Source organism: Phyllostomus discolor, chromosome 6 (genome assembly GCF_004126475.2).
Source record: "Phyllostomus discolor isolate MPI-MPIP mPhyDis1 chromosome 6, mPhyDis1.pri.v3, whole genome shotgun sequence".
Lineage (NCBI taxonomy): Eukaryota > Metazoa > Chordata > Mammalia > Chiroptera > Phyllostomidae > Phyllostomus > Phyllostomus discolor.
This window is the reverse complement of record NC_040908.2, coordinates 166,564,935-166,590,632: the sequence shown is the minus strand read 5'-3', so window position 1 is coordinate 166,590,632 and position 25,698 is coordinate 166,564,935. Positions and strand designations below refer to the sequence as shown.

The 25,698-nt window shown below is 47.1% G+C and overlaps 2 protein-coding genes across 7 annotated transcripts; both read right to left on the bottom strand.

Annotated features, from left to right (window-relative positions):
• Positions 1-427: 427 nt before the first annotated feature.
• Positions 428-8,464, bottom strand: LOC114498603 (RNA-binding protein 4). 4 transcript variants are annotated; one of them, XM_036029744.1, is made up of 4 exons: positions 8,339-8,464; positions 7,002-7,419; positions 3,533-3,611; positions 428-864 (listed from the first exon to the last, which is right to left on the bottom strand). In XM_036029744.1, the coding sequence occupies exons 2-4, from the start codon at positions 7,411-7,413 to the stop codon at positions 450-452; spliced, it is 906 nt and encodes a 301-aa protein (XP_035885637.1). In that variant the 5' UTR covers positions 7,414-7,419; positions 8,339-8,464; the 3' UTR covers positions 428-449. The 4 variants fall into 4 exon arrangements, with proteins under 4 accessions (XP_035885637.1, XP_028370410.1, XP_028370413.1 ...); XM_028514609.2 differs by having other exon boundaries at positions 438-864; positions 2,921-3,611; XM_028514612.2 differs by lacking the exon at positions 3,533-3,611 and having other exon boundaries at positions 438-864.
• Positions 8,386-24,368, bottom strand: LOC114498602 (RNA-binding protein 14). 3 transcript variants are annotated; one of them, XM_028514605.2, is made up of 3 exons: positions 23,907-24,360; positions 16,882-18,340; positions 14,380-16,112 (listed from the first exon to the last, which is right to left on the bottom strand). In XM_028514605.2, exons 1-3 carry the CDS (start codon positions 24,241-24,243, stop codon positions 15,905-15,907), a joined length of 2,004 nt encoding a protein of 667 aa, XP_028370406.1. In that variant the 5' UTR covers positions 24,244-24,360; the 3' UTR covers positions 14,380-15,904. The 3 variants fall into 3 exon arrangements, with proteins under 3 accessions (XP_035885636.1, XP_028370406.1, XP_028370408.1); XM_028514607.2 differs by having other exon boundaries at positions 15,945-16,112; positions 18,230-18,340; positions 23,907-24,361; XM_036029743.1 differs by lacking the exons at positions 14,380-16,112; positions 16,882-18,340 and adding an exon at positions 8,386-8,534 and having other exon boundaries at positions 23,907-24,368.
• Between the last annotated feature and the right edge of the window lie 1,330 nt (positions 24,369-25,698).

Sequence of the window (25,698 nt, the reverse complement as noted above, 5' to 3'; positions counted from 1 at the left end):
CATAAAAAGTGAGTGTTCCCTCAAATCCTTTCTTTTCTTAGACCTCTTCCTTAGAAGTTAGCCCAGCTAGATGTATTGATTATGAAGCTGGAATGGAAGTAGTAATGGATGGGTGACGACTACTTCTCAAGCAGGAAAAAACCTGTACCTCCAAACTCAGTAAGTAATGGTTTTAAATGAAAGGTGGACCAGTGGGAGGTCCACTGCAGGAAGGACCTCTTTCTTCACTGCAATAAGGCTGCCTGCCTGGGCTCTTCTGTATAACCCCCTTTTTCCTTGGGCATCCATTAAGTCTACCTACAAGAAGGAAACAGTGATGTCCACTCAGAGCTGAATGTCAAACTTTACATCCTCCCCCTCTCTTTCAGGGACAAATAAATAATCCAGACACAAGCCCAAGCAAGAACGCTCTCAAAGCACACATATCCTAAGTTGAAAAACCATTTATTTCACTGGAAAGAAAAAAAGTGATCCAACTGTGTGTCCACCTGCCACAAGCCTTTGGGCCAAAGACTCAGAAGCAGTGACACTCTCACCAGGGTCATTCCCAAATCCAACACCCACCAGAGGCAGGAGGTGGGGAGGTGGCACAGGCCCCACCCGAGTTTCTGCACACAACGAGGCCTGCTAGGAGAACAGAACATGAACGGGAAGCTACAGAAATACTGGAGGACAGGAAGAACAGGAGAATGGGCAGGAGAGAGGAAAGGAAGAGGTGGTCTGAACTTAGCAAGGTAAATTAAGGTCCACAGTTCCTGAGGGACTGAACGCACAGAGCCGAGAACGTCCCGGAGACGGGGTACCATGAAGGGTGTATTCTCATGCACAACTGCAGCTTGGAATTTCAGCCCACACACATCCCACCTGAAAGAGAGCACAATACAGGGGCTTTACAGCAAAGCTCAAAAGGGCTTTCCCACGTAAAACTTCAAAGAACATCTCTACAAGGTCTGCTAACTTGACTTCAGTTAAGTTTACTTACTTGTACCCATGTACATTATCACAGTAATCTCTAAAGGTGAAAAGAGCCTGAAGGCCAGAGAGTAACTGGGAAGGTCAGGCAATCCCAGACTGGGGCCTTTCCTTAAATTAAATTGCAAATTTTTTTCTGAGCGTAGGCAGACATTGCATTTCCCTTGATGTTAACATTAGCATTCCTCAGAGAAGGTAATTCCACATCACAAACTGTCATTGGAAGGCAGGAAAAAGAGCAAGGTTCCAATTAGCTCTTTGGGGTAAAACGTCAAAAGTATGTTTGAATCTGGGAGTTACTACCAAGGTCCAAGTTAAAAATCATTTAAAGTCTAGGCAAATGTAGCATCAACTGAACAAGCTGAAAGACCTGAGGGCATCTAATACTCCCTAGGGAAGAACCTAAAAGAAGTACTGGAGGGCAAGTGTAAGCTAAACACCAAATTTCTTTTCCAGCCCTCTGAGTGATTTCCTACTCAATAACCCTGGGCAAGTTACATACCTTCTGCCCTAATGGAAAAGATGACAGAGTGTCACCCACCCTGTTACTGCAGAATTTTGGATCAATACCTAGGACACACTACAGGATACTCAAAGGGCACTGAGAATCACCCTTTAATACAACAGCAATCTCAAACACCTAGAGTCCAAAGCTGGCAAGCATCAAAAGACAATATACTCAAGTAGAGCCAAATGAATCATGAGATTCAAAGTGCGCAGCAGAGGAAAAAGCCAGAGGACTCAAGGCAGAGTGGCTGTTCAAGAGGATTAAATGCCCATAACTAGCAGGAAGATGAAGGCAGTGATCTGTTTAAAACAGTGATTTTCAACCTTTTTCATCTTGTGGTACACATAAATGAATTAATGAAATTGTGTGGCACACCAAAAACTATTTTTTGCTGATCTGATAAAAACAAGGTGTAATTTTGATTCATTCACACCAGACAGCTGTTGTGTTGGATGTTGTCATTTTTTTATTTGACAGGAAAAAGCCCCTAAATTCTTGTGGCACAACTGCTTGAAAATCACTGGCTTAAGGCAGAGCTCTCAACACTTCAACATTATCAAAAAGAGTAAAATTAACAAGTGTGCATATGCATACTCTGTTATCATCTATCTTGAAGAAGTGGAGAGAATGTCACATCTAACACTGCGGGGACAGTTTAGAACAAAGTAAACAGGCTATTACAGGACAGATTGAAAGATAAAGCAATGGAGTGGGCACTCTATTCAGGGAATGAATCTTGAGCTGCGTGGAGAAGCTGGATTTGAGTCTATGCCCCAGATTCTTTGTTGGACTCAATTTTATAAAATCAAAAGGAGGTAATTTTTCTATTCTTCTCTGCCCCAACATCAAGTGAGTTTTTCCTATAAAGCTCATTAGTGGGTGAACTGTTCAGGAATGCCAGAAATACGCTGCTTCAAGATTAAGATGCCGCCATTTGGGTAGTCTTCATGCTAACTGGGACCTGAGCAGTAATGACCAGGTGACTATACACTTATTGATTTTTATCATTACAGGTCATATCAGACCTTTCACACAGCACAGAGCAGACAGGAAACTTGTAGACCTTAGTAATGTCACATACCTAGGAATTTCAACAAAGGCTCTGAAAAACCGCACACTTGAATCTGAATGTCTGGGTCTCAGGTTGAGTTCAATTATGGAGCACAGGTGTGACTTAAGATTCATCACACCATTCTTTGTTTTCCAGGCATAAATAGAATCAGATTGATTCCCACTACCAGGAGCCCTGGAAATATAGCCATGAGGGCTAAGTATATTTATGTATTTCAAAAAGTTAACTAGTTAGGACTTTTTCCTAGCCTCTAAACCATGCTAGTAATCTTACCATAACCCTGCAAAAGCAAGCAAGCAGGGCAGCCTAACTGGAGCCTTCAGGCTGCAGAAGGGACGGCAAAACCAGAGACACCCCACCGCTCTCACCTCAAGCTTTAAAAGGCTGAATACCGCGCCCGATCCGCATACTGCTCCCGTTCATACCGGGCCATGTTGTACAGGGAATTCCGCGCGGCTGCCGAAGCTTGGGACAACTCACTGTCATGCCCGTAACCGTAGCCCTCTCCAACAGTGGGGACTGGGCCTGTAGCGCGACGCAGGGGGCTCCGATCCCGCCCGTAATATGAAGAGGAAGCTGCAGTAACAGCAGCAGCGGCTGCTGCAGCAGCAGCAGCTGTAGCAGCAGCTCCTGAGGTCGGCAACAGGTGTCTATCGTAGGGATCGAGAGAGGTGGAGGTGAGGTGACTGGCCATGGCTGTATTCTGGACTTGTGGCAGATGGGACAGGGTCTGCTCTGCGTAATTATACGCGGAAGCAGCTGCAGCCGCCACTGCCTCATAGGACCGGGCAGCACGGCAGCGCTTGTAGTAGGCATCGAGCGCTCCGTACGCGTTGTTGTAATACAACGAATCCCCATAGCTCATGGTGTAAGGTGTACGCACTGCTCCATATTGCTCATTATATTGCTCGGTAAAGTCTGCCACTCGGCCCGAACGATCTATCGGACACTCTTTGGACCAGTGCCCCTCTTTCCCGCACCGATAGCAGCCGCTCTGGTCTCCCATCCCGGGCGCAGTCCTAAGCCGGCTGGTGGACAACTGCACGTGCATTCGTTTGCCTTGAAGAAACAGACGCAAGAAGGGTTGCTATCACTCTTAATCATAGCCCCAGCCCCTACCCCAGATACTGGTCATAGCAATGGCTTTACCCAGACAACACTAACGTAGGACTCAGTGCCACAAAGATTTTTTTTAAATCCAATACATAAATTTAGTATAATGACCTGATTTCAGACAAAGATTAGATGAAAAAATGTTTTCGCTCTAACACCTAACACTAGTTTAATTCTTAAGAAACTACTTTCACTCAAAAACAATCATCTACATCTTTGTCAAGTACCTGTGGACAAAAACTACTCTGAACAGTGGCCCAATGTCAAAAGAAACCACAAGAGTGCTCAGACAAGATTCTGGAACCTCCAATCCTCACTATCAAGATTCTGATTTCATTAGGCAGGAGAATGCAAAGAGCAGTCCCCCAGACTCTCAACCCACTCCAAAATCAAAGAGAATAGAACAAGAAGTTACCACTGACAGAGAGTGATACAGACTTGATCCGTGGCTTAGTGTGATAAGCAATTTTCGACTCTTGGAAAAAACACTCAGGTACTAGGGGAGGAGGAATAAATTGCACATTGAAGGACTGCCCACCCTTTAACTGGGTTCTTTAAATTGCTGGTTCTGTTACTGATCCTAACAAGGACACTTTACAACCTGACAACTAACTGTGATGACCTGTAGTAGAATCAAAGGAAACAGGACAGGGAGTTCACAAGGCGCCTGAATTTTTTAAGACTATGAAAACGGTGGAAGAAAAAGGGGGGAATAGAAAAGTGGAGAATGACCAGTAATATCAGGCAGTGGATCAAACTGTTCATTTTAGAAAGAATAAAGTACTTTTTCAAAAACCTTAAACTAGGGATCTGAGATTCTAAGAATATGCACTTATTACTATTTTTGCTGAGAACTACAAATTTGTACTCTGCAAACACAAAATATCACTTTTGAAAACCTAACAAAAAAAATTTTTCTGGAAAAGTTTAAGTTTTAAACCTTTTCACATAAGTGTTTTTACCTAACATAATCTACCAATTTCATGGTGAGCAAAATTCAAAAAAACTTCCGAATGCAACTGGCTGTGATGCAACCAAACATGGCAGATGTCACAGAAATGAATGATTAGAACTAGGGGAGAGTCAACAGGTCATCTATTCGTCTAACATTACAGAAAATAGTAAATACACAATTCACCTACAAAATTAAAGTTAGGTTCTGGGAAGCTACAAAAGGGAAAAGCGGTGGAAGGACCAAAACACCAAAAAAAAAAAAAAAAAAAGTCCTGTTTTAAACATTACACCTGGTAAGTGAAAGCTGCAGGTTAAGTGTTAATATATGCAATTAAATGTTTGAATGCTTTGAAGTACTAACCTGTGTCCTTCAGGCATTTGCCCAAAGGGCCACTTTGGCACCTAACAAATTCAGAGAAAATAAGTGTAACCAAGGAACCAACCAAGCATATTCAAAACATTAAAAAATCCTTAATAAATGCCCTAATACAATCTAGGAAAAAAAATTGTTTCTAAAAAATCCAAAATATAATTTTTTAGTGGGCAAACAATAAAAATAGTTTACCCTTAAACATGGGTTTGAACTACACGGGCCCTTTCATGCCTTTGAAATTCAAACCTGTGTTGTCCAAGGGTCAACTGTATTTTTCAGTCTGAGGATGGAAGTTCCCTTATGCAGAGGGCCAGGCTGTATACCTAATACTGAGAAACTGAAAAAGAAAAAGACCACTAATAAATACTGCTACCTGGCATACACTTAGAACTCTACTAAGTAGTATTAAGGAGAATGACTAATAATAAAAACAGGGCAAAGAGAGAGCCCGGAGTTCAAATGCTACAGGGTTTGTCCTGCATCAATCCACACAGTTTCTCCCTTACACATGCAACTACAAGCAGACACCACCTCCTCTCCTTGTCCAAAAATTAGGTATCAGACCACAAACCCTCCACAAGAGCAGCCTTTGCTCCCAATTAAGTTGTTGACACAAAATAATTCTCAACTTACCAATTAAAAAAGGAAAACAAACTAGACCCAAGAGACCTATGACACTTTATAATAAGGCACAGCAATACCCATGACACAGAGCACCCGTTACTTGGGAGAATGATGATCAGACTTCCAGTTCTAAGAAAGGTCCAATTTGAGGGAATAAACAGCAAACATAGCAGCAATTACTCATAACAGGAGTGCTGAGCAAAAACAGCAGCCACTACCTCGGTTTGGGCTAAAAAAGGTTGGAATACAGATTAAAAAAAGAACAAGGAGTTGTGGAAATACCCAATAACTTGGAAGTAGTGACAATCAAAGGGAAATGGCTCTTTTATTGATACTGGGGACTCAAAGGGGGTGTGTGTGAAAGAAGTTAACCACCATGGTTACCAGCCCCCTCATGATTGCCACTCTTGCCACAGAAGCTTAGACCTTAAACCAAGAAAAGACCTCCCAAAGTCTAACTCCAGCTGCCCTCCAGGCACACTAAAGTGATCCACCTAGTCAAGACTGCAAGGTTAACACCCATCTAAGTGCTCTATTCACAAAGGATGTTCAAGTCCACACCCCAACCCCAACCCAGTGTAAAGGCATTGCCATTACTGTCCTCCCCCACAATATCTCAATACCTCCTCCTCAGAAACTCCTGAAATTAGCCTCACCCTCAAAATAGAACCTCTTGGTACAGGCAACAAGAGCTGTAGCCCTTTAAAGGCACCTGTTTATCTGATCACTAGTTATTTTTACTGGGAAACTGAGTTGGGGTCAGGTGCAGGAGCTGAACAGGGTTTCTACTCTCAAAATGTGTCAAACAGCTTTTCCGGGTTCTTTATATATAAAATAAAGAATAATGCTGATACAGGCTACCTTGCTTTATTATGCTTCCCAGATGTTGCTTTTCTTCCCCCTCAAATTTTAGGTAAGACCCTCCACCACCAAACCTGCTCTGACTCCGACTCCCTTTATGGCAATACTCACTTTAACTGCAGCGGCCTGGGACTGAACCTACAGTGCACCTGAGGTATGCCTGTCCTGTGCTGAGGCAATACATTCAGAATGAAAAACTGCGATGTGCTCCACTACCCACTACCCCCTCCCCTGCAAAGACAATGTAACTGGGCAAATCTTCAGAGAAAAGAATTTCTGCACTAACAGGCATAAAAGCCTCAGGGGCTCCAAACTAAAGCGGAGTCTTGATTCACCTAAGACAAAGCCTCTAAATCCTGAACATTCTCTATTTTAGGTCCATTACCCACACTTAATTCTTTAACATCAGCCAGCCACCAGCTGAACCTCTACCCCAAACCCCTCCCTTTTACTTATCTTATCCAACCTATTTTCTGCACATAGCCTTGTATTCAGCCCTCTTCCCAAAGAGGGTGGTGGGTCACCTTGAAACTCGGTGTTGTCGAGGCCTCTGATGGCCTCCACGGCATCCTCTGCCCGCTCCATGTGTACGAAGGCGTAATCTTTCACGATGTCGCATTCAATGACCGGACCATACTCCTCAAACTTGGCTCGAAGCTCTTTGTTGGTACAGGTGGGACTGATATTGCCCACATGCAACTTTGTGGAGGTTTTGCTCTTATTCTTGCTGGCTTCCACGTTGATGTTCACCCCGTGCAGCTTGTAGTGGTGCAGGTTACGAATGGCATCCTCTGCCGCCGTCTTGTCCTCTATGTGCACAAAGCCGTAGTTCTTGATGATGTCACATTCCAGCACCTTGCCATACTGCTCGAAGAGTGTTCGGATCTCCTGCTCTGTGGCCTCGCGCGGCAGGTTTCCTATGAACAGCTTCACCATCTCTGCCTGGATGACAAACAATTTTAACAAGACCTTAGGCCCACATCAATTAAAAAAAAAACAACACATATTTCCAAACAGCTTTTCCGTCTTACCCACCCCTGAACAGTAACAAAGGAAGTGGGAATAAGGAGCCCCCCTACAGTAGTGGCTACAGACCAATTAATGAGAGGTGTGTAACAGAGATAGTGCTTAGTACACAAAAGGTCTGGTAAGAAGCGGATAATAGATTCAAACGGGAATTGAAATGAAAGGGCGGGCATAAACGCAGCGCTGAGGGAACTGGGCTTTTCTATCCATTATGATAGAAAACGAAGGTCTAACTACTGGCTTGCTGGACTGACTGCCTTAAATTACGGATCGGCTCTTCCTTTCATAACCGAGTATCTACCATTTCCGGAAAAGTGGGCCTTATAATAGCCACGTTTTAGACTCTAAAATTTAGCATTTCCTTTGGAAGCAGTAAACCGGAGACTAGGGCCGGATAGCGAGGGGTGAGACTACAGGAAGCGCCGGAACGGGGAACGCCTCCCTCGGAGCTCCTGCATAATGGAGAAATGCGTGGCCAGAGACGGGGGTTTCAGACTCACGAGCCAAGACACCAGGAACTAAAGGCCTGAGAAATTCTCGAAACGGGGTTGTAATTTCTAAGTCTAAGGAAAGAGCAGTAATCTCGGTGGGACCCTCGAGGTAAGAAGCCGAGACGAGTCGGGTGAGACACTAGGGTGGCAGAAAGCAAGATATTCCCAGAGGAGGTCGTGGGGGAAGGGACGCTTCAGGCTAACCGCGAAATGCCGAACACCGAAATAAAGTACTACCGGTGCGGAGGCCGCGACCCCGCTAAGATACCCCTGAGGCCCAAAGGAGTGAAATAATATTTAGCAGAGTGAAAAAAAAGACTGTGGAGAGGGTCAAAGTCTCTCACCCGCACGGAAATCAGCAAGAACGCTTCCTCGCGGCGCGGATGCTTCTGACAAAACGCTAAAATGGCGGCGGCCGCAGCAGTAACTCTGGGTAGAGAGGGGGAGGAGAGCCTACCACTGGATTGGTCCCTCAGTAAAATAAAAGGCCGGCGTTCGCCCAGACCCTCTTCCTGATTGGCTGCCAGGAACGCCAATTACCTGAGAGGCCGGGAAGAGGTGGGAACGTCAGTAACGCCGAGCTTTTACGCGAAAGCCAATGAGCACCAATTTCGCAAAGCCGAAGTCACTGATTGGGTAAGAGGTTGCGTGTGGGAGGAACTACAAACGTGGGCTCCGCCGGCAGTGTTCTACCCGCCATTAGGCGGAGCAAGTTAGAGCCAGGTGTGGCCGTCTTTAGCTTCAAGGCGCCAACTTTGTTAAGCTTCCCCTCACCGCTGTATTCTGCGCTATTTCGCCTTCTACCCCAAATTTCTCCTAATCCCCCCGAACACACCCTCTGAGGCTGCAGACGATAGCTTTAGGCAGACCCAAAATCCAGTAAGAAAAATAGGGGAGCGTCTCGCCTTAAGAAGTCAACTATAAGAATCCATACTGTCACCCTGAGAGTCCCAGGAGCTCCCCCAAATATTTTCATAGGCGGTGATTAAAGGGACTCTCTAAAAAGTTAATGAACGTAGCTTCAGATGGGGGGAGTAACAGCCCTGAAGTCATTTAGGAGGTCCCGAGAAGGTAAGCGCCCTGCACCCTCCGCCCCCCAACCAGCTTCCTGGAGTCCAAGCTGAAGCGGCTTCTGTGTCGGTGGCCATGGAAATAGAGAAAACACCCCCACCCTGCCCTGAGAAAAAACTGGAGCACATAAGTTTTTTATTTTATTTTATTGGGCGCCATCTGCCAGAGCTGTAGGTTTAAACTCCTAGAACGGACTTCAGAGGGAAAAGCCTAATCACAACCAGCTGTATACAAAACACAACCGAAGCACCATTCTCCAGAGGGTCCCGTTCCCTACACAACCCCGTATTCACTGAGCAAGGAGTGGACCCCTTTACAAGGAAGCTTTTAAAGGAGTTAAACAGGGGACGGACAAATACTGGGTTGAAAAGCTTAAAACACTAACTTAAAAACATGGTAAATCAGTAAATTGTTTTTGAAGAAAGGGAGTGGAAATGACGTTAAGTAGTACGTACTACCCACCCCCGCAAAAAGGGGTGGGGTCAGAGAGAGGTGAAGCAAGGTTATGGAAGTTGGTTTAAAAACTTGACACGTGCCCTGACCAGTGTGGCTCAGTGAGCTGGGCGTTGACCCGCGGAGGGAAAGGTCGCTGGTTCCCAGTCAAGAAATACGCCTGAGTCAGGTCCCCAGTTGGGGGGGGAGAGACAACCCCGATAAATGTTTCTTACATTAATGTTTCTCCCCCTCTTTCTACCTCCCTTCTCTCTAAAAATAAAATGAAGAAAAAAAAAACCTGACATAACTAAAATCAAATGTTGGAAAAGAAGTCAAGAACTTACTCTACAGTGGGAAAAGGTTAAGGGCCTAAAAACCAAACCCCAAATTGTAACATCAACACATAGTGGTCACTAATCTTGGTCCATTTTCACTGGACCACTGGATTCTGATGCTGATACTGCGACTGAGTGAAGGCCATATGATCAGTGATGAAGAAAAACAACTCCATGTACCCACGGCTTCGGAGGGGACCGGCATCAGGAGGCGATCACAACTTATCTACACAAGGAAATACGTCTGGTTTAAAAAAAGAAAAAATCCTTTCAGCACCTTTTGAGTTTGATCTTCCAAAATATTCTGTGTCCCAACAGCCCTGGAGATAAACTTCCAAAATACCAAAACATAAGAGATCAACTCCCTCCATGAAAATAGGAATCTCTCCAAGTCTACAGGAGCCTGGGATTACCAGTCTTCTCAGGGTCACAATTGAAACCAGTTTGCAGACCACTGCCCACTCCCATCTCCCAACCTAATTACTCGATTTACCTCCTGGAAGTCCTCTAGATCGTCATATTTGTTTCATTTTACAAGTTCATCCAACTGAGTGCATAAACCACATTAAGTCATCCCCATGCTTTTTTACAACCCATTACAATTGTTAAACTTTCAAACCCACCCTACCAATCTGGTTCTTGCCAGAGCCTCCCAACCTCCTTTACCCCCCTCCCCAGCTCTTGATTCCCACCCTTAACTGTGCTCCAGCACACTGGCCTTTTTGTCCCCAGCTCAGATTAGACTGTTCTTTCTCCAGTGCCCTTGAAGTCCGCCCATCTAAAAACACCCCCCTACTCCAACCCTACCTTCGAACTCTATCTCATGACTCCATGTTGTTTTTCAAAATATTTACAACTTGAAGTCCAACTTGTTCATATTCTGCCTTCCTCCCACCCACTGTACCACACAAATACTTGTTCTACAAAGACAAGGACCTTTTCTTATTCCCTTTGTCCTCAGTGTTAGAACTGCACCTGGCACATGGTAGGCACTTAAATTTATCTGTTGACTAAGTGAACAAATGGATAAATGAATGCATTTGTTAACCTCTTGATACCTACTACTAAAAACAAGCACCTTTACTCTTATCAGCTAAGTACACTTTCCAAACTCCCTCACTAGAAAAAAAAGTAGGTACCCAAAAGCCAGGAGGTAACCTGTGCTACAGCTTTTCACCACCAGGATTACCAGCTTGACAAATGCTGTAAAATCAACCTTTAAGTATGAAGATTTATAGCTTGAGTGTCTCCATACCAATGTTCATCTAACATATTTTACTGATTAAAAATACCATATTAAAGGAGCTTAATGTTTGTCCCTTAAAAACCAATACTTCACCCTGGCTGGTGTGGCTCTGAACTGAGTGCTGGCCTGCAAACCAAAGGGTCGCTGGTTGACTCCCAGTCAGGGCACATGCCTGGGTTGCAGGCCAGGTCCCCACTTGGGGACACATAAGAGGCAACCACATGTTGATGTTTCTCTCCCTCTCTTCCTCCCTCACTTCCCCTCTAAAAATAAATAAAATCTCTTTAAGAATTTTTTAACAAAAAGTTTATTTTCCATGAAAGGTTTTTCCTTTATTTAAAGACACCTACTCCAGATCTGCTACCTTACAATGCCAACTATAGAAAATAGGATTGAATGGGATGATTTCAAAGCACCTTGTCTGGAACACTTGTAGATGCCTTTTTGCTGATTCTTAATTTGATTACCAAGTTACCAAGTCCTAAAAGGTAGTTATTTGTCCAAAGTCATCTAGAAAGCTGATTTCTGTCAAGAGTCAAGCATAAATATATATATTCTGGCTGCAGCTCTTTCAGAGATGAAAGAGCCTGGACCCCGGACTTAGGAGAATGAGGGACAAATCTAAATTTAGGAAGGAAAACACTGGTGTCAGTGAAAGACACTCAAATATGAATAAGCAATCTGTGTAAATTTCATACCCTTCAGGGTGAATAGTTTATACACCTAATAACTAACTCTGGTTCCTGGCCCAGAAATGAATTACTAGTCTTATAAAGCCTTAAATTAAAAACCAGTATTCTCTAAGGAGGTTCAGAAGGAGCCACTAGGTCAGTTAAGCAAGCTTCTTGTGCCTCCAATCCCATTCCCAGCTACATGCTCTTAACTTCCCCTTACTGTCTTTGCAGACTCAATATCTTTCTTTCCCATATCCAGGAGAGTATGATCCCAAGACACTGAACAGTGAGTGTTGTCTGAGACTGGAGGTGGCTGAAACTGGTACCATGCATTACAAAATCCCCTGCCTTCAGTTACTCCTATATACCAAAGTCCTATGCCCAGCTGTGTGCTCTAGCAGGCCACCCCAATCTCCCTGGAGTGTTCTCATTTCTACGAGATGGCTAGCATGTAATGATCAGTGACTGTGTATACACATTGTGTGTGTGTGTGTGTGTGTGTGTGTGTGTGTGTCCCTATGCTTGTCACATGTTCATGTTCTCGCTTGATCCTTCCAACAGTAGTATTATCATAATGATTACAAGTCCTGATGGTTCAAAATGGCTGGTTCAATTCCTTGATTCACTCCTTTCTAGCCATGCAACCTCAAGAAAAGCTACTAGCCTACAGGCTACCCATTTATAAAAAAAGTTTAGGAATACCTAAAACATTTGGGTTACAATGAAGATTAATATATGAAAAGCACTTTTAACAATGCTTAACACGTTCAATAAATGTTAGCCATTATCCCTATTTAATAGATGGAAAACTGAAGTAGAACCAGGATTCAAACTCAGGAAACCTCATTTTAGAGCCAGCACCCCTCAGTCAGTCTCTCTGTACCTAGTTTTCAAATCTAATCCTAACTCCAGAAAGTTTTCTCTAATTACCTGGACTATGGTGTCTTCTCCTTTCCTACCTATCACTTCCCTAACATTGCTCGTTACTGTAACTAGTTCATTAATGTAGGTCCTTCCTCCCCAGGCTATCAATTCCTTGAGATCAGCCCAGGGGTTCAGTTACCTAAACACTGTTATTTCCAGCACTATGGACACAGTGCTTCAAATGATTTAGAGCTAGAAGTGAAGAACTCATTGAAGAACTTTTCCGGAAAACTCCGGGTTCCCCCCTTTACAACCTTTTTAAAGGTACCTATAGAATTTAGATGAATATAACCTTTCCGCCTGCCATCCATCTTCTTTATTACACATGCTACATAGCACATTAGTCCATAAATCTAGTAAATTTTCAATATAACCTCAGCCAACCCACGTTGTAGTCAGCTAACTTGGCTTGACAGAACAAATGACGGAAGAACGAAGTGTCATGTGCATGGACTTCCGCATAGTTTAACTGACAGTCAGAAGTACAAAGGTCACCTGCCCTACAGGTTGACCAGTCACAGTCCCATTACCTCCAGTAAAAGGAAGGAATGGGGACCCAGGCCTACCCCAGGCAAAATTTGAAGTAAGGTCCAAACCTCAAGCAGGCAGAGGCTGGAAGCCTCTACGTGGTCTTGTTCCAGGAATAAATCATCCACAACTTCTGCAAGGAATGAAGCCCAAGTTGTAGAGGTAATATATGCAAAAGTGCAAGAATCTAAAGGATACTGGGAGCCCACGTTTCCCGCGCGCTTTCCCAAAACCAATGTATGTTCTCCCATTCACTCAACCCAACCACCTCCAAGTTATAGGACCCTGAAAATCAGAAATCCACAAAAAGCGAAGCATGAGTGGGATACAGGATTAACACAGGTGGCATAATTTAAGAGTAGAGGGAATTGTAAAACAATCTGCAAGAAAGAAGAAAGTGACCAATGATTTAGCTTTGTAGCTCCTTCTGGCTTGAACGATGAGAAGCCGGGGGCTGAGGCAGCAAGGGCATCAGCACCTAAAGGCGACATGCAGAGTGATCATCTAGGCCAGGTCACACTGAAGAACTCGGGTTACAATGCGGAACATCAGCACTGACCCCAAGAGCACATTAGGCTGTTTTTCACAGGAACCCTCGCTGGAGAGAAAGGAAGAAGACAGAAAGCCACACTGACAAACACTACAAATACACAGGCCTGCAATCAACCAACACTGCATTCTCCCAGGTAGTAAAGAGAGCTAACCTGTCAGGTTGGCCCTCAGATCACCCGCCCTCACTCCTGAAAAGGGCCAAGAAACCTTTCGAACTTCCCCTCCCAGTCCTGCGAAGAAATGAAAAGGAGCAGCGAAGCACCTGAAGGCAAAGCAGTGAGCAGAAAGAAAAAAAGCTATGGTCCCAGTGCCCGGAGACCACCCCAATAAGCATCCATGAGAGTGTATGGTTATAAGACCATCCATATGCTTTTCCCCACTGCGCAGAGGGAACACCTGGGACAAACTACTCTGTCACAGGCAGATTCACAAGCCAGTAAAGGAGGCAGAAGACAACCCACCTGAATTCCATTTGACACACGCGCGTCCCGAAAATCGCCTTACCCAAAGGAACATCAGTAGGTGGTCGTTCTGTTATCACCCTACCCAACCAGTCTTCTTCCATCCACCCAGCATTACACCCAAGCCTCCCATGTTGTCCCCAGCTGGAACTCTTGTTCACCCAGGTCCTCTCAACCTCCAGCCCCTGAATAAAAGTAGACAGGGTCTTCAATTCCTCACCCTATCCCAGCACCCCTCCTTGGTTATACTTGCACCTCAGCCCATTCCCAGTCGATCGTAACAGCTTCAAATATTAACCCAGCAAGAAAATATCTGGGAACTCTAACAAATGGAATAGGGAAAGTGAGTCTCAGGTGGCCATGATGGTAGCAGATGGGCAGGACGCAGGAAGGACGCTCCATGGCGATGTTCAACAGGCGAAATATCGGTTCTGTGACCAGGCTCTCCCATACCGTCTTCCAACCGTCCCCGCCCCTCCTTGCTCCAACCACAGGGCGGAATCAGACACCAACATCGCCCCCCATCCCACCACTGGTTCCTCTCCAGGTCCCAGCCCCAGCACTCACTCGAGCCCATGGCCTGAAGGATCCACTAGCCTCGTAAGCACCAAAGCAAGCCCATTCCCCACTTCTCACTTGAGAAGCCAAACCCCAGAACCAAGCTGCTGGAGCACAGGTTGTTTCTCAACTGGAAACAAGTCAAGAAAACCAGTCAAGCACAGGCACAGGATAATGGGCAACAAATTTACTGTATTGGGGTGTGATTAACTCAAGTCGAGGGCTGAAGAAGCCCAAGCAACTTGATCTGGACTCTCCATTCCTCAAGATGGCAGACTAGCAGGCCGATGATGAGCTACATCCTCCTGGGCAGCACGGCAAGCATTCTAATTTCCACGTTCAATCCCCTTTCCTCATCTGCCATGGGTTCTCTGGTTGCCTTCCATTGGGCTGTCACGTCTTCCTGGATGTCAAACTGGCTCCTCTGAAACTGAGTGCAATCAAGACAATGACAACCAGGTTTCCAAACTGCAAATTGCCCCAAGTTTTATTTGTAGTCCATACAAAAGGGAAAAAAATTAAGGTTTTCTAACACCACCTACTTGGGGAGATAGGGAAGTGGGACTGTGCCACTCAGCATCAGCTAGAACATCAGGAGTCGGTAGGAATTTGAACACATACCAACTGACTGTCCCAACAGGAATTCAGTCTCAACACAGTCTAGAGGGGCAGTCAGAGCCCTGGACTGCTGGCACAGCTTGGCGCATAGGAAATGGTTAAGCTAACCCTTTCCTGGCCTCCCTCACATCTAAAAAGAAAAAGGCGCCGGCGACCTCAGCTGCAGGTTGCTTCCCCATCCAGACGACCTTAAATATCGCGCACAAAAATAAAAGGGAGCCAGGGAAAAATAAAAACGTAAAAGAAATTCCCATCCTGGGGAGACGGGAGGCAGGGGAGAGGGGAAACCGCAGATCTAGAGCCAGTAGCAAGATTTGCTGCTGAGGCGAAGGAACAAAGTAGGTTACTGCCGAACACTCAAATGGATCGTCTCCCGGGGAAGGCCCACATGGTAGAAGGGATGAAAAAACCACACACAGGAGAGGTATGGGCCAGTGGTTATAACCCGGGTCTGCACCCAACCCACTTGTCTCCTCCCCTCCCTGTGGTGCCCAATCCCAGGTTGCCCCTACATGCGACGCTGGTAGCCAGAGTGCATCTGAGCTGCCCGCAGGTAATCATTATAGGAGCCCGAATAGCGTGCGTAATCGGAATGGGCATCGGGCAGGCGACGGTAATCCAGCGAGGACTTTGTCGGCGAGCGGCGGAACGAAAGCTGCGACTCTGATAAACGGCGGTAATCAGAGAGCTCGGCTAAACGCCGGTCGGAACCATACCTAGTCGAGAGAAGAAGACAGTTGGTGAATGAGACAATTGAGGAGAGGGCTCCAGGTGGGCATGGGGGAGATGCCAATGGGGATAGGGAGGGTGTGATCAGACTGGTCTCCAACACACGAGATTTTGTCAGAAGGCTCATCACCCTATCCAGGGCAAGAAATCAGGCCTGGTTCATCTCAGTGGGAAACCAAGCCCGTTACTGAAGCCCTCCTTTCTGAACTGGTCAAAGTGGATTTTAGTCTGCATTCCCAAACCACAAACTATTCCCTCCCCTGGGCCCTGCACAGAAAGACCGTGGTTGTTTATCAACAGAACGGCGGACAAAAGCAAGGTCCCCAACTTCCCAAAGTGGACGCACCTCGCGTACGTTGCCTTCAGCCAATGAGTGCCAAAGGGACTGCTCTCTCACACCTACCCCCACCAAAGCCAGGACAACCACATAACAGGCTTAAGATTCCTACAGACGGTGGGAAAAGCTATGGGCCACGATCTTGCAGGCGGTAGCTCCAATAGCAGTTGGGCTCGCCCAAACGGGTCACGCTTTTCCCAGCCTGACTAGCTGGTACCATCCCAGTCTGAGCACTATGCTCCACCTGAACCCTGGTGACCAGGGAAGTTCACACACATCATCCCCCTCAGCCTTTGGACATCCCACGGGAGTAGAGAAGACCAAGGGAGGGGCCAATGGCTCCAGTTTCCCTCCCATGCCAACCTCAGCCCCTTGCCCTAAGCCCCAGCTTGGGGCAGAGGCGGGGGGGCATACAGTACCTTTTTGACATGGCGACAGCCTTTTTGTAGGGATCGTCGTAGCTGGCCCGGGGTGGGGAGAGGCGGGTACGCTCATAGGGCGGCGGGGTGCTGTTGGCGTTGGCAACGGCCCCCTGGGACATGGACAGGTAGGCTGCAGACGGCTGACCTGCCCCATCGTAGGCATTGCCCGGCTGGCCACGGTAGGAGGCAGCAGCCTGGGGATGCTGCTGCGCAGCATAAGAAGCAGCCAATGAAGCTGACTGAGTGCGGTAAGGAGCTGCCAGGGTGGCAGAAGGCTGGGCGCCGTAGGCAGCTGCAGCGCCATAAGAGCCAGTGGCCGCAGCGGCTGACTGAGCCCCATAGGAGCCTGACAGGCCCATCGATGCTTGAGCCCCATAATTATTCAGCTGGGTCTGAACAACCGGCTGGGCGCCATAGGACCCAGCCATTGGAGTAGTGGCTTGTGCAGCGTAGGCAGCTGGCTGGCCGGCATAGGCAGCAGCTGCAGCCGGCTGTGCCACATAGGCAGCAGGCTGGGAAGAGTAGGAAGCAGCCTGTTGTGCAGCATATGGGGCAGACTGGGCATTATAAGAGGCTGAGGGCTGGGCATTGTAAGAAGCTGCCTGGGCCCCATAAGCCAGTGAGGAGGCTGCTCCTTGGGCCCCATAGGAGGCTGCCTGGGCCCCATAGGAACCTAAGGAGGAAGCTGCTCCCTGGGCGTTGTAGGAAGCAGCTGCACGAACCCCATAGGACGAAGCAGCCTGCGCACCGTAAGAGGATGGTTGGTTACCATAGGAGGCCAGGGAGGAGCCCTGAGCCCCATAGGAGTTGAGCGAGGAAGCCGCACCTGGCTGACCCCCATAGGAGGAAAGGGCCGAGGCTGAGGGCTGGGCTCCACCATATGGCCCAAGCGAGGAAGCTGCGGCAGACTGGGAGCTAGGGCTGGCCAACTGGCCCCTGTACGGAGCCCCGAGGGAGACAGAGGGCTGAGCGCGATAAGAGGCTGCCTGGGCTGCCATGGGCTGAGTCCGATAGCCAACACCCAAAGAGGCAGAAGGCTGGGCCCTATAGGCAGCTCCCAGCGACACTGAGGGCTGGGCCCTGTAGGTGGCTGGCTGGGCCGTCAGAGGAGCCACATAAGAGGCTCTAGGAGGGGAACGGCGCAGGGGGCTGCGGTCGCGACCAAAGAAAGGTGGTGTGGGCTGACGGGCTTGCCCATCAAAGCCACCAGTGCTGTTGCCAAAAGCCTGCTGGTAGTCGAAAGTGGCAGAGAAGCCACCAGCTCCAGGGAATGCTGTATCCCCAGCCCCTGGTTTCTTGGTCTTGTCCCCAGACTGGATAGCCAGGCCAGGCCCCTTCTTCTGACCCTTGGTTGAGAGTTCCACGTTGATGCGCTTGCCCTTCACTTCTTTGCCGTTGAGCTGCGCGATGGCGGCTTTGGCATCTGCTTCCTTCTCCATGTGAACAAACGCGTAGTCTGATAAAGCAGCAGACAGAGGGTTAGCAATTAGGGGGGCAGGGCATGCTACCCAACGGGTCCCAAATTGGATACACCAACAGCACCCAGCTGTTGCCAACTACCTCCAGGCCTCCAAACCCTTCTCTTCAGGAGTATGTCATAAAATGTGGCTTCCATATAACAAAGTTTCTGGCTGTCCCAAGAAGCCACCTTTGCCTGTGGCCTTCTCCCCATTCTCCCCTTTCCCCCTGCCACCTCACCCAACTTCCTGGTGAGAGAAGAAAGAGCAAAGATGAACTGCAACACAGGATAAAAATCTTCACAGCTCCTGTAAGTATAAACCAGCAGAAAAAAACGCAGAAAGAGTGCCTGGATCACTTAATTATTCAGTATTCTCTAATCTAACGTCACCAAAGACTACTGCTCACCTTTGAGGCTTAATTCTCAAACCCTGGAAACGACCACTTACATCTTGGCATAACCCATGTCTCAGCCAAGGGTCCAATTAAGGCAAGAGCGCTAGACTGCATGTGCAGTGCATGAAATTCCTCCCCTTTTCCCACAGTACTTCCCAGTGTCCAAAGCACTTTCATGCACAGGACCTCACTGGACTCCACAACAACCCTGTGAAGGAGGCAGAGCAAAGGATCCTTCTCTCATTTTAAAGGTGGGCAAACATGCTCAGAATTTATACGGCTTGCCCCAAATCAAAAGGTGCTAGAGCCATTAACAGAAATCCCAGCTCTCCATGCCCTTCACTATACCAAGTCTACCCCCAAGAAGTCAATGTGTAAAGCAGGACTATGTAATATGACTAGAAAAGGGAGAAGGTGGACCCCATGTAAACCAACCGGGTGTTGGAATGCGAACTAAGCCTCCTGGCTGAGTTCAAGCCCAAGTCTCCTCCCACAGGCTACATTACATCCTCTACCAGTTCCTCTTTAAGGGGCAAAGATATACCTTACCCCTTGGGCTCCTGTTCACAGAGCAAACTATTTATAGGAAAGATTGTTTTCTCAGCTTCAAGGTGAGAAGCTGCAATTACTGCAGCAAGCAGGCTCTGCTAAACAGGTTACCCCTGAGGTCCTCATTCAGGATCTGAACGAGCTATAGTGGGAGGACAGGCTCTAAGACAGGATGTGGATCTCAAAGACCTATGCATCTACCACATAGAAAGAAAACTTTAGGACGGGGAGGAATGGGAAGAAATTCTTGTTCTCATACAAACTTACAAACCACAATGGTACAAGGAGGATATGAAGACAAGTGATAATAAGATCATCCTCATGGGAAACAAGGCCATGCACTTCACCTCATCTAGACCTGTGGCCACCTTAAGATACAGTCCAAAGGACCAGGACCCCATCTCTCTCACATCAGTTCAGGAAATGAACGAACTGGATGAACTTACTAAGGTCCATTCCCAAAGATAACAATTCCTTTTAAATGGGCTCTAATAAGTATCCTAATTTCTAGAAACTTTCATACTGGGATGCCCTCTCTTGCTGGTCCTATAGAGCAAGTCATTCTCCTGGATCTAAGGCAATGCCACCAACCAACTCCCATGAGAAAATAAAAATTTAACCAACAGGTTTAAGTCAGAAGTATGGTACCGAACAAGGAATCTTTGGCTAAAGCTTAAAAGACTTCAGTTACAGATCCAGATTATCACTGACTTGCTGTAAGCTCTGGAGGAACTTAAAATTTATTTCTCCCTCTGACAAATTTGTCCTACCCACCTCAGAGTTAGGAGATTCAAATAAGAAGATAAAAGTGCCTGGCAAAGTAAAAGTAATTATATAATGATAAAGAATTATTATTATTCAAGCCTAGGAATAACTATAGGCTTATTACCCTACAGAATATTATCTGTCATCTCTAATCAAACACCACAGATACAATGCCACAGCCCTAGCCAGGTAGCTCAGTTGGTTAGAGCATTATCCCCAATCCGTTTAAGTTAGATCCCTGGTCAGGAAACATACAAAGATCAACAAATAGGTGAACAACAAACCAATGTTTTTCTCTTTCTCTCCCCCTCCCTCCTTCCTTCTCTATCTCTAAAATCAACGAATAAAAAAAATTTTTTTTAAAGATACACAATGCCATCTGTATGTGCAAACCTGGAACCAGCCAGAGACAATAAAAGGACAAAATGAACTACCAGAACTCTCAGTCCTCACATCCTCACGGCCAGAACCTGATTCCTTATCTACCAAGTGTGAAACGAAAAAGGATTCCTTTTGGCCTGGATACAGAGCACTAGAGCTGTCCTCTCATCTCTCACCTCCACTTTTGATAGAGTGAGCTAAAAATAGATGCTGGTGGTGGGAGATCTCTTTAAAAGAAGAGGCTGAGCTGACCCTCAGAAAAATGGCAAAGCCACCAGAATGCAATGGCAATCAGAAAGCAGGAGCTTGTAGGCAGATTAAGGGGAATGGAAAAAACCTCCAGGCAATTGAGAGAATAGAAAAGTATTCTATATTCCCAGCACACCTGAAACTAGAATGACCTAGAGAGAAAAAAAAGCCCAACAAAAAATATTTTAACGGGTTTACAAAAGCAACAGGACATCCCACTGTCTACTCCCTACTCAGTTGAGTTTTATTAAGAGACCAAGTTGAGAAAGAAGTTTGAGAATTGAGATTTCGAGTGTACAACGCAGTTGACCGCCCACCTGAACTATATGCCTGATTTTTTTAAGCCACCAGCTACAATTTTAACCAGTTTAAAATAAGAAATTTCCTAAGCCTAATATTGGAGGGAATAGGCTATTCAGACTCAATCCAAACAGGCTAACCAATCCTATCAGTGAACAGCCAAACACAGACCTAACCCTATCAAAGATTCCCAGAAACCAACTACTCCTAGGGCAGTGAAGACAATAAACAGAAACCTAGAGAACTCCAGGGACCCCTCTAATCTGGAGAGGTAGTATAAGGAGCAGTGTGACCTCTAAAAAAAAAAAAAATCCACTGCATTTAATGGGACTAGCAAGCAATGTTTTACAGAGATCACCTAATGATCTGGTGGCATTGTAATTCCTCCAGCACCAAGCTAAGAGAATCCAGAATAATGAGTTTTCCTATCCTGAAAAGAGTAAAAAACTAACTCGAAACTAGAGTTGCGTTGTATACAGGAGAAAAGAATGGCCGCCCCCAAAAAGGGGAGGAAAAGGTTTCCTCTTCTGACTTTCAGACCTTCCCTGAAGTCCAAACGGTTCCTAGCTGTAAGGGACTCTCCTACTTCATCTCTGAACACCCAATAGAATGTAGCTGTGGAAAGTGGTTATAATGTGCTGTTGCTATGGAGATTTTTACTCTACAAATCAAATCGTATCTAAGGTCCTGGGGTAACCAAGCAACTATGTTTTTCTCCCGTGAAATAAAACAGAACCAGTTGTCCTGTGCCATGCCAAGTTTCTGTTCTTTTCCAAGGCCTGACAGCCAACATAAGACTCAGTAAAATGCCCATTCCCATCCCAAGAAATAAGCTACTTACAGAGCCAGAGCTAGTTTCTTCTACTATATTTCCAACTTAAAAGCCTCACTTTCCTTCACCCCAAAGACACAGAAAGGTACCAGTGAAGGATATGATGCTGAGATCTTTCCCAATTCCTTACATCAAAGTATATCAGAAATTACAAATCAGCAAGCTACAAACGGCTGACCACCACTTCCTGAGAAGTCAAGGCATTTCTACTCATCAAACATTTACGGAGGCACAAAACTTTTGCTCTATCACAAGGAGTCAGCCAACAGTTCTAAAAACCCCATACAGTTGTACATTTCACCCTGCCTCCCACTACCACTTAGTGTCTGTCCCAAGCAAATTCAGGCATTTTCTGCTTTTCCTACCACCTAAAAGCAAGCTACCTGACTAGGAAGTTCCATAGAGACTGCCTCTGAAGATGCTAGTTTCTAGACTCCAATCTAGTAGCCACCCTGCCTAAGAACCACGAAAGATACATAGCTCAATTAAACACAGAACTCTCATAATGAGCCATTACACCCCCATCCATTTCCTGGCCAGGTGCCCAATCTGAGGCCTTTCTCATTCCTTAACTCTGAACAAAAGCAAAAATCCATGCACCATACAGCCTGCCTCAGAGCACCCAGCAGGGACCCGATTCCGGACAGTCGTGGGCTTGCACAACCTGAGCTGAGGAAAACAGAATGCAGTGTTAATGCACAACAAGGAATTCATCCAGGAGTGGACACTGCACACCCCTTTACACTTCTCCCAGTTATGGAAAGGACAAGGTGGCCCAAAAGATGTGCCCCTCCGGGACAGCAAATGAAGTTATCTTGGTGGAAATAAATAAGCACCTGCGCTCCCATTTATTTCCTGGCCTCAAAACCTCACACAGGATAGTGACCATGTATGTATCCAGTAGTACCAGGAGTCGGGCATCAGACACTCCCAGGCTGCATCCTCCAAGATGTCAGGGCAAAGTTAATTCTGATCCCAAGAGATACAGAGACTAGCCACATACACAAAGGCTGTCCCACCAAACCCTGGCGATATAAAATAACAGCTTAGGGAATAGGAACCCATACTATGAAAAAAATCAACTAGGTTCCAAAAAAGAGGTCAGGCCTAAATTATGGTGATACATTTAAAAGGCAAACTAGGGATCTGCCCTGAAGATCAGGCTCATCAAGCAAAAACAACTAATAAGTGTTTAATGAACGTCTAAGGAATTAAAGAAAACCCCTCACAGACCCCTTCCCATATTCCCCCTCAGCCACACAGTATGCCCCCTTGCAAAATCACCAAGCTTCAAAAGAATGGCAATGCCCTGGGGCACAGGTTTGGTAAGTAAAGTCTACGGAGAAGGAGCCTTCATAAAGTAAGCCTCCTTCCACGCTCGAGAGGTCGGGATTTCCAAGTTCACAGATGCAAAATAGAGCCCAAAGAAAATAAACCCAAATTTGAAGGATCTGGAAAGCGCAGATTTGCCACGCCTAAACCACCTAACAATATTAAAAGGCCATAGTGGTTCAGAAGGGCCCCCTCCTGTACCCACGAGTAACTATACCCATGACTACACCCACGCCACGGAATAGTAAAAAAAACCCCAGCCCAAGAAACGTCCAAGGGCCCCGTTACCTTCCGCTCGGGAGCATTCACCGGGAGGGAACACGAGGGTGGTCTTGGGGCGTCAGCCCCCACCTTTTCCCTCGTCCCTCGCTCTGACCGACGTCTGGGGAAGTGTAGAGATCTTCCCCGCTCCATGATCCGGCTCGTGCCCGTCACTTCCCAATTTCCGCTCGGTGCCAGGCCCAGGAGAACAGTGGAAGGCGCGCCCCCGGTACACTCGCGAGTCTCTCAGGCGCGTCCCCGGCCCCGTAGTTCGGCCAGCAGTGGCCGCCGCACCCACCCAGAGCCGCTTCCTCCCACTTGTGAATGGTGCCTGGACCGCAGGGGAGGAGGGTGGCTCTATCCATCGCGCCCCCAACAACTCGGACCACGCTCCCGCGGACTTCTCGCCACCCCCGCCCCCAACCGCGCATTCACCGACCCCCGGGAAAGGGGAGTGGCTAACAAGCAGAGTGCCCCCGTGCGCGCGCCTTCGCGTTACCTTTCACCACGTCACACTCGATGACGCGTCCGCGGCGCTCGAAGAGGCTGCGCAACTCCTGGCTCGTGCAAGCAGCCGACACATTGCCCACGAAAATCTTCCAAGTGTTAAGAGGCCGTGGGCGCGACATCTCCACCACGAGCGCGCGCCCAGGCCGCAGCTCGTGGCCGTGCAGGGCCTCGATGGCGCGCACCGCGCCCGCGTTCTCGCGCATGTGCACGAAGGCGAACTGTTTCATGACGGCGCAGCTCATGACTGTGCCGTAGGGCGCGAAGAGGGCTGCCAGCTCCTCCGGCGTTGTATCCGCTCCATCGACGTTTCCCACGAATATCTTCATTTTACCGCCGCAACCGCCTTCCCGGAGGGCCGGGACCTCTCCTGAAGAAGCAGGCGAGACGTCCGGCCAGCCGGCAGTCCTCCCCAGGAATGGCTGGCGACGGAGAACCCCGCCGCGCAGGCGCTCTAACCTAGCCAATCAGGGCTCACATCCCGCGCGCCCTGCAGCCAATCAGAGAGCCTGAGAGAAGATGCATGCTGTCGCAGCCAATCCCAGAAGGCCTTGCGCCCGCTCGTTAGCAGTGGGGTGGGAGAGAGAAGACGGCGCGCCACCAACCGCCACTGCCGGAGCGGGGTGGGGAGGCAGAAGGAGGGGTGGGGAGGTGGGGAGGTGCTTTGGGAACGTCTGTAGTTAGCGGCCTAGTCCGAGAGGCAGCCTCTGGCTCGAGTGAGGCGGTAATCGGTGGGCCCCAAGGAAAAACTTGGTTCACTTGGAAGGCAGGGCTTCTCCCATTCTGGCAGCTTAGGCCAAACATGAGTCTTCAGGTGGCAGCAATAATGTCCAAGGGAAGGCCGGGCCTGGCAGGAAAAAAAAAAACAGAAAAAACGCCTTCACTCAGCAAAAGGCTCCTGGGACTCCCGCCTCCGGGACTGTGCAGAGCTGTCTGAGGGGATCTGAGAGGCGTCTGCCTAGGGAGAAAGCCTCGTGCCATTAGTTTCTTCTCTGGGAACACGTTCTCTGAGGTTGCTGAGGTCCTGGCAGACGCTGGAGACATGAAAAATACGAGCACGCCTCTGCCTTTATGGAATTTACAAACGAGGATTAGTAAGATGTGGCTCTTGAAATATTGCACATTAAGAAGTTTAATAAAATAAAAGATAAGGTCGAGAGAACGGTCCTTCAGGGGGCAAAAGTTGAGGGTTTCTTCTTTTTAAGATTTTATTTATGTTTAGAGAGAGGAGAAGCAAAGGAGGAAGAGAGGAATAGAAACATCAATGTGTGGTTGCTTCTCACGTGCCCCCCCCCCCAATTGGGGAACCTGGCCTGCAACCTAGGTATGTGCCCTAGACTGGAAGTCGAACCAGCGACCCTCTGATTCACAGACTCGCAGTCAACCCACTGAGCTAGGCCAGGGTGAAAGTTTAGTCTTTAAAAAAAAATGAGAGGAAAAATTTCAAAACCGACAGATGTATGCAAATAAAGATCTTGCTGAGGGAAGACGTCAAAAACAAATACATGAGACAAACTTAGGAAAATATTTGCCTACAAGCTTACTCTACAAATTTTATTGAGGACCTACCATGTGGGCAGCACCAAGAATACAGCAGTGAACAAAAAGTGACAAAATTCCCCCCCTTCGTGGAGTTTATATTATGGTGAGGAGACAGATGAACAAGTAAAACATATAGCCTGTTGGTTAGTGCTAAAGACTCAAAGTAACCAAAGGAGCAAGCAAGTTATCCTCCGGAAGAATTATTCAGTCAGAAAGTACAACACAAGTCAAAAAGTTTTGGG

Coding starts and splice junctions, on each gene's coding strand:
- LOC114498602 (XM_028514605.2), bottom strand. CDS start 24,243: ATGAAGATATTCGTGGGAAACGTCGATGGAGCGGATACAACGCCGGAG. Junction 18,341..23,906: donor CGAGTGTGACGTGGTGAAAG/GTAACGCGAAGG, acceptor CTGCTTTATCAG/ACTACGCGTTTGTTCACATG. Junction 16,113..16,881: donor GCTGTCGCCATGTCAAAAAG/GTACTGTATGCC, acceptor TCTCTCGACTAG/GTATGGTTCCGACCGGCGTT.
- LOC114498603 (XM_028514609.2), bottom strand. CDS start 7,413: ATGGTGAAGCTGTTCATAGGAAACCTGCCGCGCGAGGCCACAGAGCAG. Junction 3,612..7,001: donor CGACAACACCGAGTTTCAAG/GTGACCCACCAC, acceptor TGTTTCTTCAAG/GCAAACGAATGCACGTGCAG.